The sequence below is a fragment of the Mustelus asterias genome, chromosome 11 (assembly GCF_964213995.1).
Source record: "Mustelus asterias chromosome 11, sMusAst1.hap1.1, whole genome shotgun sequence".
Classification (NCBI taxonomy): domain Eukaryota; kingdom Metazoa; phylum Chordata; class Chondrichthyes; order Carcharhiniformes; family Triakidae; genus Mustelus; species Mustelus asterias.
The window spans coordinates 12555366-12577201 of record NC_135811.1 but is presented as its reverse complement, the minus strand read 5'-3'; the positions used below and the strand labels follow the sequence as shown (position 1 = coordinate 12577201).

At 47.8% G+C, this 21836-nt stretch overlaps 1 protein-coding gene across 2 annotated transcripts in view; it reads right to left on the bottom strand.

Annotated features, from left to right (window-relative positions):
• The window catches only part of sema4gb (sema domain, immunoglobulin domain (Ig), transmembrane domain (TM) and short cytoplasmic domain, (semaphorin) 4Gb), a 166020-nt gene that overhangs the window by 40901 nt on the left and 103283 nt on the right, over positions 1–21836 (bottom strand). For both annotated transcript variants that reach the window (XM_078223139.1, XM_078223140.1), the window contains exons 4-8: positions 19779–19841; positions 18851–18949; positions 18210–18300; positions 15765–15881; positions 13619–13773 (exon numbers count right to left, since the gene is read on the bottom strand). In XM_078223139.1, the coding sequence (XP_078079265.1) occupies positions 13619–13773; positions 15765–15881; positions 18210–18300; positions 18851–18949; positions 19779–19841 (525 nt within the window). The remainder of the gene's footprint in view (positions 1–13618; positions 13774–15764; positions 15882–18209; positions 18301–18850; positions 18950–19778; positions 19842–21836) is intronic.

Here is a 21836-nt window from a genome sequence, read left to right as displayed (position 1 = left end):
CTCACAGCACCGGGGACCCGGGTTCAATTCCGGCCTTGGGTGACTGCGTGGTGTTTGCAGGTTCTCCCCGTGTCTGCGTGGGTTTCCTCCGGGTGCTCCGGTTTCCTCCCACAGTCTAAAGATGTGCGGGCTAGGTGGATTGGCCAGGCTAAATTAGTGTCAGGGGGATTAGCAGGGTAAATATGTGGAGGGTTACCGGAATGGGGTCTGGTTGGGATTGTTGTCGGTGCAGGCTCGATGGGCCGAAAGGCCTCCTTCTGCACTGTAGGGGATTCTATGACTGCATCCCCCACCTCCCCACACGATACCAAGATTTAAACTGATTTAAAGTGGCTAGATGCTGTTCGTTATAATGTTCACCGCTCACAAACAAATGTTTCTTTGCCAGCTTTGCTGATGGGACTCGTTCAGCCTGTACACAATTTTCCTGCTCAAAACATGCATTACATTAATCTACATTAAAATCCATCTGCTGTTTCACAGCTGATCTGCCTAACTGATTCAAATTCCCTTTTAGTAATCCTTTATAATGAGGTACAGGAGGAATTACAGGTGATAATTATGGACTCGGTAATGCAAAGATGTCAAATGAATTACTCCCAGTGGGGAAAGGACTGCTGCAGTGTACAAGGCCTGTGTAAGCTCAGCGTCAATGTGCTGTTGTCTGTGGGGATGCATGCCGGCACCCCGAGAGGGTTAAGCACAGGTTCTCCTTGTCTGTGGGGGGAGGGAGGGCGGTGGAAGGGGGGGGGAGGGAGGGCGGTGGAAGGGGGGGAGGGCCCTGTGTTTTTATTTTTAGTGCTGGGTATTGGAGCACCATCGGGCTCTTTCAGAGTGGATGATGGCAGGAGACATGCCTTCCCTGGCGAGAAAAGCCGGCTGTGTAGCTAACGTGCTGTACGTGGCGTTTTGGCACTTAGACAAAAAGAAACGGATAATTCCACCCTTATGTTTTCATCATTCTAGATGGTGGGCTTTACCTGAACAGGCACCAGGTACCGGAGTGTGGCGACTAGGGGATTTTCACAGTAACTTCATTGCGGTGTTAATGTAAGCCTACTTGTGACACTAATAAATTTTTTAAAATTTGGTAAAGCATTTTCACAAGTACAACAAAGATAGGACCCATAGAATCTCTACAATACAGAAGGAGGCCATTCGGCCCATCGAGTCTGTACCAACCACATTCCACCCAGGCCCTATTACCGTAACCCCACACATTTACCCTGCTAATCCCCCTGAGACTAAGTCGCAATTTAGCATGGCCAATCAACCTAACCCACACATCTTTAGAGTGTGGGAGGAAACCGGAGCACCCGGAGGAAACCCACGCAGACACGGGGAGAATGTGCAAACTCCGCACAGACAGTGACCCAAGGCCAGAATCGAACCTGGGACGCTGGCGCTGTGAGGCAGCAGTGCTAACCACTGTGTGACTGTCCTGCCCTGTACAACATTGATAATTTCCTACTGTTTAGTATGACCCTCTTCACAAAGGCAGGAGCAAGATAAGATGAATGCAAGCAGCTACACATCTACAGAAACTGCTGAGAATACCTGAAACCTTAAATGGATCACAGAAAGGCTGTTTGGTCCATCAAACCTATACTGCCACTTGAAAGAGCCATTAAGCAGTTAAGTGTCAACCACAATGCTGTGGGTCTAGAGTTTCATGTAGGCCAGACCAGGTAAAGACAACAGATTTCCTTCCCTAAAGAGACATTAGTGAGCCAGATGTGTTTTCACAATCAATCAACAATGGTTTTCACGGTCGCTATTACTAAGATTAGCTTTTAATTCCAGATTTAATTAATTGAATTCAAATTCCACCAGGCTGCTGTTGTGGGATTTGAACACCGGTGGATTAACCTGGGCCATTAGATTACTAGCCCAGTGACATTACCATTATGCCACCATCTTCCCTTATCTATCTTCCTGTTAAATATGTTAGAATGTAACCGGTGAAAACATTGGATCTGTTGTAATGTAACCAATGGTAACAAGCTGTAAAGGGTCAGCTGACCCAGTAAACCATGTAACCAATGACAATGATGTGATGATCAGCTGACTCAGTAGAAATTAGAACCTGTTGGGAATTGTGGGGAGCTTGGAATGGCCCATGGTGGGGCCAGTATCCTCCACTGTACCCAACACCTCTCCCGTCACTCATGGCACCTTCCCATGCAATCACAGAAGGTGTAACACCTGCCCCTTTACCTTTTCTATGCTCACCATCCAAGGTCCAAAACATTCATTCCAGACTCACTTGCACGTCTTTCAATTTGGTGTATTGCATTCGCTACTACCAATGTGGTCTCCTCTATATCAGAGAAACCAAAAGTAGACTGGGTGATCGCGTTGCTGAATACCTTTGGTCTGTGCGCAATCAGGACTCTATGACTTTCCGGTTCCTGCTCCCATGCCCACATGTCTGTCCTGGGCCTGCTGCAATGTTCCAGTAAAGCTCAACACAAACTGGAGGAACAGCATCTCATCTTCCGGCTCGGCACTTTACAGCCTTCCGGTCTCAACATCGAATTCAACAACTTCAGATGATTAGCTCTACCCCACCTCCACCCCTTTGTTTTCATTTAATTCTTTACTGTTCTCTACCTTTTTATTTCTTTCTGGTCTTTCTTCATTTTTCTTCCCACTCTTTTCCCCTACTTTACATCCCTTCCCTTACCTTTTCTCCCCCTTTGCTTCTCTTTTTCTGAATCTTACCTCTATCCCTTCCATTTTCCTCCCCCCCGCCCCCCCCCCCCTCCCCCCTCCCCCTCCCCTCCCCCCGACCCCCCAACATCTTCATTTTAGCTTCTCTGCCTTTTGGCCATTCACACCCTTTATTCTCTCTGTGGACAGCTATTAACTGGTTTCCCTGGTTTTTGTGGCTATGACTTATCTTTCATTCCCTCACCCTGCAGTATAAATATCTCCCACTTTCTGTGCCTTTCGAGTCGACAAAAGGTCGTCTGGACTCGAAACGTCAGCTCTTTCCTCTCCTTAACCGATGCTGCCAGACCTGCTGAGATTTTCCAGCGTTTTCTCTTTTGGTGAGGCCTCGTGTTTGGAGTAACAAAGTTTCTTTATTAAACCTTTTCTTTGATTTATAAGTAGGAGTAGGTTTTGTTATATTTTTATTGTCTGCATTTGAAGAATTCTTTCTGGATGAACAAAATACACCGAGACGATTCTCCTTAACCACTTTCTGTGCTAGTGTTAAGTTAAAGTTAATTTATTAGTCACTAGTAAGGTCTTTATATTACACTGCAATGAAGTTACTGTGAAATTCCCCTAGTCGCCACACTTCGGTACTGTTTGGGTCAATGCACCTAACCAACACGTCTTTCAGACAGTGGGAGGAAACTGGAGCACCCGGAGGAAACCCACCCAGACAATGTGCAAACTCCACACAGACAGTGACCCAAGCCGGGAATTGAACCCGGGTCCCTGGCGCTGTCAGGCAGCAGTGTTAACCACTGTGCCACCCCATGCCGCACTATGCCGTGAGGTCCACGTTCTCATACAATATGTACAAACATATGAATGAGGAGCACGAGTACAAAGAACAAAGAACAAAGAACAATACAGCACAGGAACAGGCCCTTCGGCCCTCCAAGCCCGCGCCGCTCCCCGGTCCAGGAATGAATCCTGAATCCAGGATCCCCACCCAATTTTCCAGCCTATCTACATACCAATATCCTATCCACCGAGCTGTCCCTCACAGCTACGATGCTTTGTTCATTACAACCTATTAACTCACCCCCACCCCCCCATTCCAGACCATGTGATCTCCAGGGAGAGGCGAAAACCCAGAGTGAAAGTCTCTGGTCTCTACTCTCTGGGTAAGGAAGTTCCTACTTAATTCTTTTTGATTTAGAAACATAGAAACATAGAAAAAACTACAGCACAAACAGGCCCTTCGGCCCCACAAGTTGTGCCGAACACATCCCTACCTTCTAGACCTACCTGTAACCCTCCATCCTATTAAGCTCCATGTACTCATCCAGGAGTCTCTTAAAAGACCCTATTGAGTTCGCCTCCACCACCACTGACGGCAGCCGATTCCACTCGCCCACCACCCTCTGTGTGAAAAACTTACCCCTAACATCTCCCCTGTACCTACCCCCCAGCACCCTAAACCTGTGTCCTCTCGTAGCAGAAAAAGCCTCTGAGAGTCCACCCGATCTATGCCTCTCAACATCTTATACACCTCTATTAGGTCTCCTCTCATCCTTCATCTCTCCAAGGAGAAAAGACCGAGCTCCCTCAGCCTATCCTCATAAGGATGCCACTCAATCCAGGCAACATCCTTGTAAATCTCCTCTGCACCCTTTCAATCTTTTCCACATCCTTCCTACAGTGAGGCAACCAGAACTGAGCACAGTACTCCAAGTGGGGTCTGACGAGGGTCTTATATAGCTGCATCATTATCCCCGGACTCCTAAACTCAATCCCTCGATTGATAAAGGCCAGCACACCATACGCCTTCTTAACCACCTCCTCCACCTGCGGGGCTGATTTTAGAGTCCTATGGACCCGGACCCCAAGGTCCTTCTGATCCTCTACAGTACTAAGAGTCTTTCCCTTTATATTGTACTCCTTCATCCCATTGGACCTACCAAAATGGACCACGACGCATTTATCTGGGTTGAAGTCCATCTGCCACTTCTCCGCCCAGTCTTGCATCCTATCTATGTCCCTCTGTAACTTCTGACATCCCTTTCTTGGTGGCTTATCTCATGGCTTGTTGAGACCACTTGTGACAGATCTGATAATGGCCCAGAAATGACTCTGCTGTAAAAAGGGAGTGTGACCGCTAAAGCTGCAGAAAGTCTGGCTAATCAATAAAGTTTCCACAGTGAGTCAGCTGACGTGAATCACAATGTTGAAGATTTGACATCGGAGGAAATATCAAGGCCGCTGTTGATGCAGAAGAAAACCACAGCATTGCAAACAAGCAACGTGATCTGCTTCTCTCACAAGCTACTCAATTACAGAGCCAGGCAAATGAAATGGGAACACTCATTATTATCCTTCAATGAGTGATCATCATCACTGACTCACCCTTCTATTAACTGCCAAGTAGATGAAAAGTATTATTATCTTCAAGATACATTTTGTTCACTGTTTTATCCCTCCCCATCCTGTGGCTGAGGGTCAATAAGTTATTTTATTTATTAATGTCGCAAGTGGGCTTACATTAACACTGCAATGAAGTTACTGTGAAAATCCCCTAGTCGTCACACTCCGGCGCCTGTTCGGGTACACTGAGGGAGAATTTAGCATGGCTGATGCACCAGCACATCTTTCGGATTGTGGGAGGAAACTGGAACATCCAGAGGAAACCCACGCAGACACGAGGAGAACGTGCAAACTCCACACGGACAGTGACCCAAGCTGGGAATCGAACCCGGGTCCCTGGCGCTGTGAGGCAGCAGTGTTAACCACTGTACCACCGTGCCACCCAGTTAGCCTGAACCCGGGCCATAACTCAGGCTGCTGCTTTGTGACAAGCAGGAGATGGACAAAGATCCGGCTCATGGGACACTCTCCCTCCGAGAGCTGAGCTGCGCCCAGCACATTCCCACTGGCCATGGGGCTGAGATTGGCAATTTGGTGCAGCACCAAAGCTCTGCCCTGGGAATCCGAGACACCTCCGAGTCAGTGCGTTCTGCTGTCCTGTAATGATCAAATTTTCTCTGCAGATCAGGGGTCGCTCGATCACACCGCCCGTTCATGCTGCAGCGAGGCTGGAGAATTTGGCAACCAGTTCACTGCGGGGGGAGGGGGGGGAATTTTCCCGTGGGTGCCACAGTGGTTAGCACTGCTGCCTCACAACGCCAGGACCCGGTTTCGATTCCCGGCTTCGGTCACTGTCTGTGTGGAGTTTACACATTCTCCCCGTGTCTGCGTGAGTTTCCTCCGGATGCTCCAGCTTCCACCCACATTCCGAAAGACATGCTGGTTCGGTGCATTGGCCGTGCTAAATTCTCCCTCAGTGTACCCGAACAGGCGCCGGAGTGTGGTGACTAGGGAATTTTCAAAGTAACTTCATTGCAGTATTAATGCAAGTTTACTTGTGACACGAATAAATAAACTTTAAACTTTACCAGTGGTAAGATTCCGGCCATGATCCACAAAAGTGCAAAGAACAAATCCTGACATGAACTCAGATTCAGGCGGGCTTAGCTAACCAAAACATTCTTTTAATGAATAATAATTAAGCTAACCAAAATCAAAACACTTTCAGAACTAGAAATAAGTCATGTTTATAGTCACATGGTTAAAAGATGAATATTTAAAACTAGCTATTTAGCAAAGATAAAATGCTGCTGATTGCAAATGTGGGTCTCTCTTTAATTCTGGTATCCTAACAAGGCTGTGCTAATTGAATGTTGCAAGACCACTTCAGCAGCAGTTATGAGTCTCAACCATGTTTGATTTGGAACTGGATTCGTGAGACTGTGCCCCTAAAGGAAACTGATGACGGTGGCACAGTTCCTCACAGCGCCAGGGACCCAGGTTTGATTCCAGCTTGGGGGTCACTGTCTGTGTGGAGTTTGCACATTCACCCCGTGTCTGCGTGTGTTCCCTCCGGGTGCTCCAGTTTCCTCCTGCACTCCAAAGATGTGCGGGTTAGGTGGATTAGCCATGCTAAATTGCCCCTTAGTGTCAGGGGGACTAGCTAGGGTAAATGCATGGGGTTATAGGGATAGGGCCTTGGTGGGATTGTGATTGGTGCAGATTCAATGGGCTGAATGGCCTCCTTCTGCACTGAAGGATTCCACGATTCAGTTGGGTTTTCATGATAATCCAAACTTTGTGGTCACATTTACTGAGAGTATTTCTATTTCCAACTGAATCCAAAATTCTCAAATGGCTTACAGCGGGAACGGAACCCACATTCTCTGATTCTATCCGCACCTGAACAACTCCACTACTCCATCCACAAGCGGTGGCTCAGCACCGTCCCTGCGGTTACAGTGCAGATGCATCGCAGAGTCAGCACCCACCCAGAGAGGCGAAGAGGAGACAATCTCACTCCACTTTACTTCAGAGCTGATGTGTGCATTGAAATCCGACTTGCCCCAAACTCAACCAGTGTCAATCCAGAGCTGTCTGTGCTAACAGGGAGGCCCCGAATCTTCACAAGCAAGAGAACAAAGATGGAACCCTCAGAGGAAAATAACTCACTTCCCACCATGGAAATCCAGCACCTTAGTGTGAGTCTAGTTACACCACGGGATTAGGTAAACACTCGGAGTGCGTTCACCTGAAGATTCAGGGTGAAGTTTTCCGGTCCTTCCCGCTGGAGGGATCTTCCAGTCCTGCTGATGGTGACTCCCCCTCACAGCACGTTCCCTGGCAGTGGAGGTTGTGGGGCATGCAAAACCCCTTAGACACTGGCAGGACTGGAAGATCCTGTCGGCAGGACTGGAAGATCCTGCTGCTGGCCAATGGCAGGGTGCCTCCACTGCCGGAAAACAGGGAGGGGAGAGGGGAGGGGGGAGGGCGGGGGGGTTGCTGTGAGTGGAAAAGAGATCCAGCTAATTTTATTAAAACTATGTGTGGAATTTTGGGCGGCAAAGTAGTTAGCATTGCTGCCTCACAGCACCAGGGACCTGGGTTCAATTCCCAGCTCGGGTCACTGTCTGTGTGGAGTTTGCACATTCTCTCCGTGTCTGTGTGGGTTTCCTCCGGGTGCTCCGGTTTCCTCCCACACTCCAAAGATGTGCGGGTTAGATGGATTGGCCATGCTAAATTGCCCCTTAGCGTCAAGGGGACTAGTCAGGTAAATGCATGGGGTTAAAGCGATAGGGCCTGGGTGGGATTGTGGTCGGTGCTGACTCGATGGCCTGAATGGCCTCCTTCTGCACTGTAGGGATTCTATGATTTCCAGCTCCGTTGCAGAGTGAGAGCAGCTGTAAAATGTGGCGAGCCATTCAAACGTCCATTGACTCGGCAGGACCGTAAAATTCCGCCCTGTGGGAAGTTGCCTCCAATGAAAAAAGGAAGCGGGGAGTATCAGAAATAGTGATGATGTTACTGAGCTATTAATTCATGGGCCTGGATTAATGATGCAGAAACACCATTCAAATTCCTACCACAGCAGCCGGAGAATGTAAATCATGTTAAATAAATAAAAGGCTAGCAGTCGTAGCGATCGTGTAGCCATCTGATTGTTGTAAAAACCCATATGGTTCACTGTGTCCTTCAGAGAAGGAAATTTGCCATCCTTACCGAGTGGTCTGCCCTCTAAGTGACCCCAGGCCCACAGCAATGGATCTTAACTGCCCTCTGAAGAGACCACAAAGGACACCAAAGAAGACACCATCTTCTGAAGGGCAATAAATGCCAGCAATGCCAACATCCTGTGAATGATTTGAAGGAGAATCAGTCTTTCTAGACTTGTAGTTCTTGGGCCTGACATTTCTGATGATATATTATCAATTTAGGTGGCAAAATGCAACTCATAAAAGAGGTTTCTAAATTGAACCCAAGGGCACACAAGGCCACATTCTTAGATATTAAGCCACGTGCACAAGACCATTAGAAGAAATAAATCTTCTGCTTTTGTCTTTCCCACTCCTATAAAACGCAGGAAGACTATTAGATCATTTTCATTTATCACAAAGGCTGGCCCAGACTGCTGTAATCACCCACACAGTTAACAATGCAAAATGCAAAGTTCAGCATTCTCAAGTTGTGTTCAGATTGTTCCACTTTTATGAGGTTCCAGAGTTCTTTCCAAGAACAGGCCATTCGAAAGGACTCTCGCTTTGCATTTCCGCTGGGACAAATGGTGATTAAAAGGTTCAAATCGCACCCCATCCTCTTCCAAAAACTCAGAAGACTCCAGTTCAATTCCAAGACCGATTGACGTTACATCAATTGCTCATTTTAAAAGTGGGACTGATGGATTTCTGTTAACCCATGTGATTCAGGGATACAGGGCAAAGGTGGGCATAAGGGACAGAATTTTACGATCCCCCAAAGTGAGTTCTGAGGCAGGGGTAGGGCGGCAAAGAGCATTAAATTGAATGGGCAGGATTCCAGCCCCCGAGAATCCACCCGCCCAAACCCAGATGCAATTTCACGCTTGTCCGGGGAGGGCTTCGGGCAGGAAACCCACCGATTCACATCCAAGCTGGCCACTTAAGACCTTTTCCCACCCAGATTCAAATTTTTAGACTGGTGGCGTGGGTACGGTGGAAATGGGAAACGTTTCCCCATCTCAGGCAGGAAAGGGGATGCCTCACTCTGTAGACCCCTCAGAGTTGGGGCAACTTCCTTCCCCCACCGTTCCCAGATCTCACTGAATGGCAGAGGAGACTTGATAGGCCGAATGGCCTACTTCAAGTCTGACATCTCATGATTACAAAATATTCAGTGTGTATTAAATGTATTCAGTACTATTCATGGGGGGGGGGTCATGGTTACCGAACATGCTCCAATTCAATCTTTCAGCCCACTGATATGAAGAAGGGCCACTAATTTGCCCACTCACTCGACCACTCAGTTGCCTATCCCTGGCTTTAAGCACGATGGCACAGTGGTTAGCACTGCTGCCTCACAATGCCAGGGACCCGGGTTCAATTCCCGGCTTGGGCCACTGTCTGTGTGGAGTTTGCACGTTCTCCCCGTGTCTGCGTGGGTTTCCTCCGGGTGCTCTGGTTTCCTCCCACAGTCTGAAAGACGTGCTGGTTAGGTGCATTGACCCGAACAGGCGCCGGAGTGCGGCGACTCGGGGAATTTCACAGTGTTAATGTAAGCCTTACTTGTGACTAGTAAATAAATAAATTTTAACTTTTAACTCTATGTGGATACCAATCAGAGCAGAAAGTATGCTGTTATAATAAGTCCTGTTCTTTAAAGAAAAACCAGCAAGTACATCCTTATTTAAGAGATATACAGCTAAGTCTTGGCAAGGTGGGTAAGGAGAGGATGCTTCCCCTTGTAGGAGAATCTGGGAGTCACTGTTCAAAAATAAGGTGTTACCATTGAAAATGGAGATGAGGTGAATTATTTCCCCTCGATGTTGTGGGTCCTTGGAACACTTCTCCTGAAAAGGCGATGGAAGCAAAGTCTTCAAATACTTTTAAGGGAAAGATGGATAACTTCTTCAAAGTAAAGTTAAAGTTTATTTATTAGTCACAAGTAAGCTTACATTAACACTGCAATGAAGTTACTGTGAAAATCCCTAGTCTCCACACTCCGGCGCCCGTTCGGGGTACACTGAGGGGGAATTTAGCACGGCCAATACACCTAACCAGCACGTCTTTGAACTGTGGGAGGAAACTAGAGCACCTGGAGGAAACCCACGCAGACACGGGGAGAATGTGCAGGCTCCGCACAGTTAAGTGATCCAAGCCGGGAATCGAACCCGGCTCCCTGGCGCTGTGAGGCAGCAGTGCTAACCACTGTGCCACCCCATGCCACCCCCATTGGTAAGCAAGGGGGTGATAGGTTATTGGAGGTAGGCGGGATGCAGATTTGAAGTTACTATCACATCAGCTATGATCCCATTAAATGGTGGAGCAGTCAGCTCAAGGGGCCGAATGGCCTGCTCTTGCTCCTTGTTATTATGTTCATTAGTGGCACCTGCATTTCAAGCAAATTGTCTTCAGTTGAACGTGAATCCACAACACGACCCTGGCAAAAATCTTATCTTCCGTGACATTTAAGAGCCCCCAGACCACTGCTGATTCTCACCAGTTTTTAAAATATCAGATGCAGCTTTATTACTTGGTGAATATACTGCAAGAGGACTGATCTTCACAATTCAGCAATAAATCACCCTCCCAAAAATACCTGAAGAAACACGGGTTGCTGAGGAATGCATTAAATGTGATCATAGATTACTTTTATTGAACAGTTGATGATGAAATGTTGTCAAGCAATAAACTGCGTCACTGCCACAAGGTGAGATACAAGCCTGAAAACTCTGGGGTACAATATTGGGACAAAACACCCACATTAATAATTGAACACTGAGGAAACTGGAAATTCAAAATAAAAACAGGAAATGCTGGAAACACCCGGCATTTGGACTGTAGCTCGGGAGAGAGAAATGGAGCTAATGTTTCAGATCAATGACCTTTTAGACAGGACATCAGTCCAAAATGCTAGCGGTGAATAGAACATAAGAATGAGGAACAGGAGTAAGCTTTACAACCCCTAGAGCCTTCCCCACCATTCAATAAAATCATGGCTGACCTTCAACCTCAACTTCCCAAACAAAGAACAAAGAAAATTACAGCACAGGAACAGGCCCTTCGACCCTCCAACCCTGCACCGGCCATGCTGTCCGTCTGAACTAAAACCCCCTACCCTTCCGGGGACAATATCCCTCTATTCCCATCGTAGTCATGTATTTATCCAGACGCCCCTTAAAACTCACCATCATATCTGCTTCCACTACTTCCCCCAGCAGTGAGTTCCAGGCACCCACCACTCTGTGTAAAAAAAACTTCCCAGATTCAATTCCCAGATTTTCTTTTCCATTTACAGGATGTGGGCATCGCTGACTAGGCTAAAATTTATTGCCCATCCCTAACTGCCCTTGAATGGAGTGGCCATTTAAGAGTCAACTATATTGGCATGGATCTGGAGTCACATGTAGGTCAGAGCACGTGAGGACGGCAGATTTCATAGAATCATAGAATCCCTAGTGCAGAAGAAAGCCATTCGGCCCATCGTGTCAGCAGCGAGAACAATCCCACCCAGGCCCTATCCCCGTAACCCCACATATTTACCCGACTAATCCCCCTAACACTAAGGAGCAATTTAGCATGGCCAATCAATCTAACCCGCACATTCTTCGGACTGTGGGAGGAAACCGGAGCACCCGGAGGAAACCCACGCAGACACGGGGAGAATGTGCAAACTCCACACAGTCACCCAAGCTGGGAATCGAACTCGGGTCCCTGGCACTGTGAGGCAGCAGTGCTAACCACAAGAGAGAAGATGCTGGAAAATCTCAGCAAGTCTGGCAGTATCTGTAAGGAGAGAAAAGAGCTGACGTTTCGAGTCCAGATAACCCTTTGTCAAAGCCCTTTTTCCAGTGCTAACCACTGAGCCACCCTTCCTTCCTTCCCTAAATTAGTGAACCAGATGGGTTTTTACAACAATCAGCAATGGTTTCATGGCCATTGTTAGACTTTTTAATTGCAGTTTTTGTTTTTAAACAGAATTCAAATTCCACCATCTGTCATGGTGGGATTCGAACCCGAGACCCCAGAATATTACCCTGGTTTTTGGATTGCTAGTCGTGACAATGCCACTACACCACCAGCTCCCTTGATTCCAATACATTTGTTATTTGAACAGAAGTTGATTATTTCAGATGGGTTTGCACAATAACGTCACAGACAAGTTAGTGTCCTAGAAACATACCAAGCTCTCATACCTAATATCGCACAGGGTTATTTCAGGACTGCTGTTCTATTTCTTGTACTATGTTCCCCTCATTCTTAATACAGAAATATTAAGCAAAACCAAACAAGGTGTGAAGATGCGCTCCCAGAGGCTTCTTCGGTTGAACAAAAGAACTTTATTTACTTGGCCGCATCATGAATCATAGAAACCCTACAGTGCAGAGGGAGGCCATTCGACCCATCGAGCCTGCGCCGACTCTCCGACCGAGCATCTTACCCAGACCCAGCTCCCCCCCATCCCCATAACCCTACGCATTTATCCCTCTAATCCCCTTAACATTGGGATACCAAGGGCCAATTTAATATGGTCAATGCACCTAACCTGCACATCTTTGGACTGTGGGAGGAAACCAGAGCAGCGGGAGGGAACTTGGAGGAAACCCGGAGGAAATGAGCTGTATACTTGCACCTAGTCCACTGTACACTCTACTACTAGTATACCCCTTCCCCGGAGAGATTCCCCGCAACAAAAGGGGAATTCTCTCCCTCCAAGACCAACAAACTAGCTTCTTTGGGTCAGTCATTCTAACACACTCTCCTACAAATCTCTCTTTTACATCAACACGGGCGGCACGGTGGCACAGTGGTTCGCACTGCTGCCTCACAGTGCCAGGGGCCCGGGTTCAATTCCAGCCTCGGGTGACTATCTGCGGAGTCTGCACATTCTCCCCGTGTCTGTGTGGGTTTCCTCCGGGTGCTCCAGTTTCCTCCCACAGTCCAAAGACGTGCTGGTTAGGTGCATTGGCCATGCTAAATTCTCTCTCAGTGTACCCAAACAGGCACCAGAGTGTGGCGACTGGGAGATTTTCACAGTAACTTCATTGCAGTGTTAATGTAAGCCTACTTGTGACACTAATAATAAATAAACATTTAATATATTCCTTACAGTGCAGTAGAGCCATTTGGCCCATTGAGTCTGCACTGACTCTCTGACAGAGCATCTTATCCAGCCCTTCTTCCTCGTTCTATCTCCATAACCCCACACATCTCCCATAGCTAATCCACCTCATCTATACATCTTCGGACGGTGGGAAGGAATTGGAGGAAACTCACGCAGGTACGGGGAGATCGTGCAGACTCTGCGCAGACATTCACCCAAGGCCACTACAGTGCCCTACACTGTATCCTCTACACGGTGCTCACCAATCACACAAATCCAAGCTGCCAACTCTTCTCACCTTACAGACTCGAGCCACCCTCGTAACTAGTGGCTTCCCATTGAACGTATTCTCTTCACTCAGCTTCTCCGTGAAGAAGAAATAAATCTTGTCGTCATCTCCCATGGAGCTGTTGACACTTTCCGTCACCAGGAAGGAGTCGACGAAGGTTACATCTGAAAAGAGGGAAAGAGCACTGACCGCACTGATGAACAGGAGAACTTAAACACAGAAGCAGCGGAAAGCCACGCAGCCCATCAAGCTCTGCCATTTAACCCTGACTGAACTCATCTCCACATCCCTTCATTCCCTGAGTGGCCAAAATTCTGCCTATCTCACTCTTAAGTATACAAGAAAGAAGTCTCACAACACCAGGTTAAAGTTCCAAAGGTTTATTTGGAATCACGAGCTTTTGGAGCGCTGCTCCTTCTCTCATCTGAGGAAGGAGCAGCGCTCCGAAAGCTCATGATTCCAAATAAACCTGTTGGACTTTAACCTGGTGTTGTGAGACTTCTTACTGTGCCCACCCCAGTCCAACGTCAGCATCTCCACATCACTCTTAAGTGTATTCAGCGATGGCATACTCTGGGATAGGGATGCCAAAGGGCACGACATGCTGGCAGAGGTGAAAGCACCAAAGCTGAACAGCCCACAGCTGGGCCTGTGCAGAGGGGTAAAGAGAACAGGAGAAGCTTAAATGAATCAGTCTTTCCTTATTTAAGGGGCTGACCAATCCCAACGTTAATCTCCAGCATTCCGTTTTAAATTTCCGATTCAAGACCCCATCAACTTTGCCCATAAGTTCATAAGATGTCGGAGCAGAATTAGGCCATTCGGCCCATTGAGTCCGCTCCGCCATTCGATCATGGCTGATATGCTCCTCGTCCCCATTTTCCTGCCTTCGCCCCATAACCCTTCAACACCATTACCAATTAAAAATCTGTCTAACTTCTCCTTAAATTTACTCACTGTCCCAGCATCCACTGCACTTTGGGGTAGCAAATTCCACAGATTCGCAACCCTTTGGGAGAAATAGTTTCCCCTCAACTCTGTTTTAAATTTGCTACCCCTTATCCTAAGACTATGACTTCTCGTCCTAGAATGCCCCATAAATAGGAAACATCCGCTCCACGTCTACTTTATCCATACCTTTTACCATCTTGTATACCTCTTTGGTCTCAAAAGTAACAACAACTTGTAAACATAGCACCATGCGATTCCAATTTGGCTTCTCATGACCCAGACATCACTGGCATTTATTGTCCAGCCCCGGTTGTCCCACCAATGCCTCTACTTTCTCAGAAGACTAAGGAAATTTGGCATGTCCGTTATGACTCTCACCAACCTTTACAGCTGCACCATAGAAAACATTCTTTCTGGTCGTCTCTCAGCTTGGTATGGCTCCTGCCCTGCCCAAGAGCGCAAAAAAACTACAAAGGGTCATGAACGAAGCCCAGTCCATCACGCAAACCAGCTTTCCATCCATTGACTCTGTCTCCACTTCCCGCCGCCTTGGAAAAGCAACCAACATAATCAAGAGCCCCACACACCCCGGACATTCTCTCTTCCACCTTCTTCCGTCGGAAAACGTTACAAAAGTCTGTGGTCATGAACAGCTTCTTCCCTGCTGCCATCAGACTTTTGAATGGGCCTACCTTGTATTAAGTTGATCTTTCTCTACATCCTAGCTATGACTGTAACACAACATTCTGCACTCTCTCCTTTCCTTCTCTATGAGCGGTATGCTTTGTCATGTTTGGCGCACAAGAAACAATACTTTTCACTGTATGTTAATACATGTGACAATAATAAATCAAATCAAATCGCAGTGACTTGCTCAGCCAGTTCATGAGGCAGTTAAGAGTCAACCACATTGCTGTGACCTAGAGTCACACGTAAGCCAGACAAGACACCGACGGCAGGTTTCCTTCCCTAAAGGGGGGGCGTCAGTGAACCAACAACAATCATATAGCCTGGGTCGCTCTTACACATCAGCTTCCAAAGGCCTAATCAGCCAAGTTCAATTCAACCCGTCTTTTTCAAATGAGATGAAGAGGATACTGAGAGTTGCCATGGGGATGAAGTTGAGGGTGTCCAACTTCACTTTAGGACAGGTCGTGTCAGGCAGTTTACAATCAGTTTGGAATGAATGAATTATTTTTCTTACCATTCAGTGAATAAGGGAGAGAGTCATCCATCCTGAGGGAGCGCTTTTGGAAGTTCCTCTTTATGTCTGCCAGAGCGCCATGGAACCCATACAGCGTGGCAGTGTAGATTTTACCATCTGTGGGAACAGCAGATCATGGAGGTTTGTTTTGTTCGGAATTTTTGGCCAAAATATAATCTCCGCCACTAACTTAAAAGCAACCTTTGAAGAGAATGATTGCCCGAATGAACGTGAGAAACATCTCTGGGTATCAGGGGGTTCAGGAAAGAGACTGAAGAAAATTGTGCTTGATTCCTTTGGTGAAGAGATAACTGAGCTGATCAGTAAGGAATGGAAAGGAATTAAGAATGACTTTCCAACCAAGCTGGCTGCTAATGCAAGGGTTCAGATAGCAGGGGATTCAAATTAAGATTTAAGTAATATGTAAAGTGCAGCAAAGGGTATAAGTTGATTTTTTTTTATTAATGGAGTCTCTGAAAGTGCATCTTTACACTTTCATCGAGTCATAGCATCCCGACAGTGCAGACGGTGGCCATTCAACCTATCGAGCCTGCACTGACTCTCCGACAGAGCATCTTACCCAGGCCCTATCCCCACAACCCCACATATTTACCCTGCTAATCCCCTGAGCTACACATCTTTGGACATTAAGGGGCAATTTATCATGGCCAATAGCCTAACCCACACATCTTTGAACTGTGGAAGGAAACTGGAGTACCCGGAGTAAACCCACAAAGACACGGGGAGAATGCGCAAACTCCACACAGTCACCCAAGGCCGGAATTGAACCCAGATCCCTGGTGCTGTGAGGCATCAGTGTTAACTACTGTGCCACCATGCCATTATTACAGAAGTTCGGTAAAGCAGGGTAGGATACGTTCTGAGGATCTCAAGAAGGCCACATTTCTAGTTGTCCCCGTGGTGGTGAGCATCTTGACAACTGAGGGCATCGTTATGCGAACTCAGATCTCGGGCGGGCACTAAGTGTCAACCGTATAATGTGGAATTGGAATCACACAAGCCAAAGGCAGATAAGAGGCAAAAGCTTTTCCTTGAAGGATATCCGTAAGGCTGGATGCACTCCTACAACAACTTAGTAACTTTCTTGCTCATTTCTTTCTGATGTGAACTTCCAAATAATCAAAGGTTTGTTGGAACGAAGTGGTCATAATGGGTTTTGAACTCAAGGCTAGAATCTTCCAGTCCCGCTGATGACAAGTCTCCACCATGGGTTTCCCAGAGCCTGGGATGCATAAAATGGGAAACCCCGTTGACAGTGGCGGGAACAGAAGATCCTGTCGCTGGCCATTGGCGAACCTTCGCCGCGGAATATGTGGCAGGAGGCGCAGAAAACCCCACCCCGTGACCTTGAATCATTAATCCAGTAACTTTACCATCCCATTCCAGCACCACAATGAGACAACTCAGTGCATTCTGGAGATAAACTAATACTCTTTCCCGTGGCCTAGGAACCTTTATGTTCCCCTGCAATCGAGTGACCAACTCTTGGAAATCATTTGCCAGGCAAAAATATCTGTATAAATCATAAAATCCCTACAGTGCAGAAGGAGGCCATTCGGCCCATCGTACCTGCACCAGCAACAGTCCCACGCAGGCCCTATCCCCTTAACCCCACACATTTCCCCAGCTAATCCCCCTAACACTAAGGAGTAATTTAGCATGGCCAATCCACCTAACCCGCACATTTTCTTTCTGATGCGAACCTCCAAATAACCAAAGACTTGCTGGGATGGAGATTCAGAAGTGGCCATAACGGGATCTGAACTCAAGGCCGGAATTTTCCGGCTATTCCTGTGGAGAAAAAACAGATTAAACATTCCAGGCCGTTCTGGAGAAGAGTCACATGAATTCATTCTGTGTTCTCTCCACAGACGCTGCCAGACCTGCTGAGTTTTTCCAGCAGTTTCTGCTTTTATTTCAATTCTGGTAAATGGGTGGGATTTTGCAGCCATTCCCCTCGGCAAGGCCTCCCGCCAGGGGTCCCCCGTGGCAAGGCTGCAAACAACAGGAAACCCCATTGGCAGCGGCGGGACCAGAAGATCACGCTGCGGGCCAATGGTGGGCCACCTTCCCCACCACAAAACATGGGGGAATCCCGCCCAAATGTTTCTTCACATTGTCACTCCAATGCTGAAACGTTAACTCTGTTTCTCTCTCCACAGATGCTGCCTGACCTGCTCAATATTTCCAGCGTTTTCTGTTGTTCAGGTTCCCGACACTGCAGAGTTTCACTCTCAGAAGTTCAAGTGATTCGACACGATTTTGCCAACTATTGACTTAGGTGGTCACAAACACTTCCTCGAACATCAAAGAGCAGGCTTCCTCTGAACTCAGTGCATCATCAGAAAAACGACCTTGATTAGCTTGACACGAGTACCACAGTGCAAATAGATTTACCAGTAGTGTCTAATAAGTGCTACCTACCTACAATGAGGCCTGTGTATCCAACCGTAGGGTCGTAAGGACACTTCTCCTTCCCTTCAACGGTGACTGATAAAGTGAAGTTCTCAATCTCCTGAATAGTGAGGGGAGAAAGAATGAATCAAAGTGGCACACAGCTTGGTACAGCTCCTGGTCTGCCCAAGACCGCAAGAAACTACAAAGGGTCATGAATGAAGCCCAGTACGCAAACCAGCCTCCCATCCATTGACTCTGCCTACACTTCCTACTGCCTCGGAAAAGCAGCCAGCATAATTAAGGACCCCACGCACCCTGGACATTCTCTCTTCCACCTTCTTCCAACGGGAAAAAGATACAAAAGTCTGAGGTCACGTACCAACCGACTCAAGAACAGCTTCTTCCCTGCTGCCATCAGACTTTTGAATGGACTTACCTCGCCGTAAGCTGATCTTTCTCTACACCCTAGCTATGACTGTAACACTACACTACATTTCCACCTCTATGTAGGGTATGCCTTGTCTGTATAGCGCGCAAGAAACAATACTTTTCACTGTATACTAATGCATGTGACAATAATAAATCAAATCAAAAACCACCTGTAGAAGACATGCACAGCAGGAGAATGCTTTAATTATCAATGCCAGCAACCGCAGAGAAATACTTACAATGTAAGCACAGTGAGGATGGAAAGCATGCGTCCCACACGTAAATAAATGAGTTTCATTGAATCTTTTCAGAAAGCGGATATAGTTGAAGCAATCGATCTGCAGAGAGCGGAAGATATTTTACAATCGCACTCAATCTCCAAAGCATTCTTTCAGCAGCCAACAACTTGGATTCATTTGGTATCCTTGTTCAGATATGTCAAAGCATTTTGAAGTTTTTCAAACATCAGCACACGGAGAATTTGGCACCAGGTGACATATTCGGCCAGGGTGGCTAAATTCGGCATCATTTTTAAGGAACACCGTGAGGAGGAAAGGGAGAGGCAGAGAGGGGTCACGGGAGGGAATTCCAGAGGTTAGGGCGCAGGGAGCTGAAGGCTTGGGCACCAATGGTGGCACAGTTAAAATCGGAGATGTGCGAGAGGCCAGAATTGGAGGGACAGAGCTAAAGTTTATTGAGTTATTAGCCACAAGTAAGGCTCACATTAACACTGCAATGAAGCTACTGTGAAATTCCTCCAGTCGCCACACTCCGGCGCCTGTTTGGGTCAATGCACCTAACCAGCACGAATTTCGGACTGTAGGAAGAAACCGGAGCACCCGGAGGAAACCCATGCAGACACGGGGAGAACGTGCAAACTCCACACAGACAGTGACCCAAGCCGGGAATCGAATCCGAGTCCCTGGTACAGTGAAGCAGCTGTGCTAGCCACTGTGCTACCATGCTGCCAGAGCTTGGAGGATTGTAGGGCTTTCAGAGGGAGGGAGGGAGAGAGGGTGAGGTAAGACCTTGGAGGGATTTGTAAAGGGGGGGTGAGAATTTTAAAATTCAAGGTGTTGTGTAAACAGGAGGCAGGGGCACAGGGATGGTAGGTTAATGGGACTTGGGTTTGCGTGGGCTCAAGAGGTTTAATCCACTTTACCATACCTCAACGTAACCCCGTTTCTCTAGACATCCGGTTCTTTCATCTGGAGAGACCTCCCAATGTATCTGTCAACAAAAAGGCATTCAAATACATGAGTGAAACAAACTTAAGCCCCTGTGAAGAAAGAAGTGAGAGGCAGCAATGAGAGTCTGCACATCATCGACCATTAAGATGAGGTTCAGTTCCTGATCGGGGACTGCAGGCCACACTGGGATTCAGTTGATTTGGGGGATTCTTGGTTGCTTCGTAAGATTGTAGAACTCCTGCCTGCCTCTGGGGGCAGAGCCAGGGGAGGTCTGGCTCCTGAGGCGGCAAACGGAGCTCTCACAGTCTTCCTACACGGGGGACAGGGAGCTGCCAAGTTCCATGACAGCAGGACGGCACGGTGGTTAACACTGCTGCCTCACATCTCCAGGGACCTGGGTTCGGTTCCCGGCTTGGGTCACTGTCTGTGCTATGTTTGCACATTCTCCCCGTGTCTGCATGGGTTTCCTCCGGGTGCTCCGGTTTCCTCCCACAATCCAAAGATGTGTGGGTTAGGTGCATTAGCCATGCTAAATTGACCCTTAGTCTACCGGGATGCGTAGGTTAGAGGGGTTAGTGGGGTAAATATGTGGTGTTACAGGGTTAGGGCCTAGGTGGGATTGTTGTCGGAGCAGACGCGATGGGCTGAATAGCCTCCTTCTGCACTGTAGGGTTTCTATGATTTCTACACCAGCCCGTAGGTGACAGTGGTGTAGTGGTAATGTCACTGGACTACTAAACCAGAGGCCAAGGCTTAATCTGAGGACATAGGCTCCGGTAGCACAGTGGTTAGCACTGCTGCTTCACAGCTCCAGGGACCTGGGTTCGATTCCCGGCTTGGGTCACTGTCTGTGTGGAGTTTGCACATTCTCCTCGTGTCTGCGTGGGTTTCCTCCGGGTGCTCCGTTTTCCTCCCACAGTCCAAAGATGTGCGGGTTAGGTTGATTGGCCAGGTTAAAAATTGCCCCTTAGAGTCCTGAGATGTGTAGGTTAGAGGGATTAGCAGGTAAAATATGTGGGGGTAGGGCCTGGGTGGGATTGTGGTCGGTGCAGGCTCGATGGGCCGAATGGCCTCCTTCTGCACTGTAGAGTTTCTATGATTTCTATGAAATCTCACCATGACAGCTGGAGGTCCAATTAATTAATTCAATTAATTAAGTCTGGAATTATGCAGCTAGTCTCAATAACAGCGAACAACGTTGATTGTGGTAAAAATCCATCTGGCTCACTAATGGATTTAGGAAATCACACCATGGCTTTCACCAACCACCGTCTCCGACCCTCACCCAACCTTGTCCAATCCCAAGGTAGGATTTCCACCCCCAAGATTTGTCAGTCAATCCAGAGACCCACAGTTCTTGAATCCCAGCAACGTGACCAGGAGTAATGGACACTTCTGAGAGGCCCTGGACTGGGAGAAGCCCTGGAGGCCCAGAGTGAAGGTAAGTGGGATGCAGGGAAGAAAGAGATGCAGGGGCCCTTCACACCTGGGGGTTGACCATTGCTTCAGTGGGACCACAAGATGTCCGAACAGGAGGGGTCCTTGTCCACCCATCCTCAGCCTGAGCAGTCACCGCATTACCATGTGGTGCGGCAGCGAGAGAGGCTTCGACTGGCCAAAGGATGGGCAGCTAGAATGCCCGCCACTTACCTTGCCAAATACCATCAGGGGTTAGTAGGCAACAGGCACATCCCAAACCACCCAATTTGTAGCACTTCCAGCCCACACACATGCCTGCGCATGAGATGACGAGGAATTCCTTCAGCCGGAGGGTGGTGAATCTATGGAATTCATTGCCACAGAGGGCTGTGGAGGCCAGGTCATTGAGTATATTTAGTACAGAGATAGATATAATCATAGAATCCTACAGTGCAGAAGGCAGCCATTCGCCCCATCAAGTCTGCACTGACCACAATCCCTCCCAGGCCCTATCCCCATAATCCCATGCATCTACCCTAACTAGTCCCCCTGACACTAAGGGAGAATTTAGTATGGCCAATCCACCTAACCCACACATCTTTGGATTGTGGGAGGA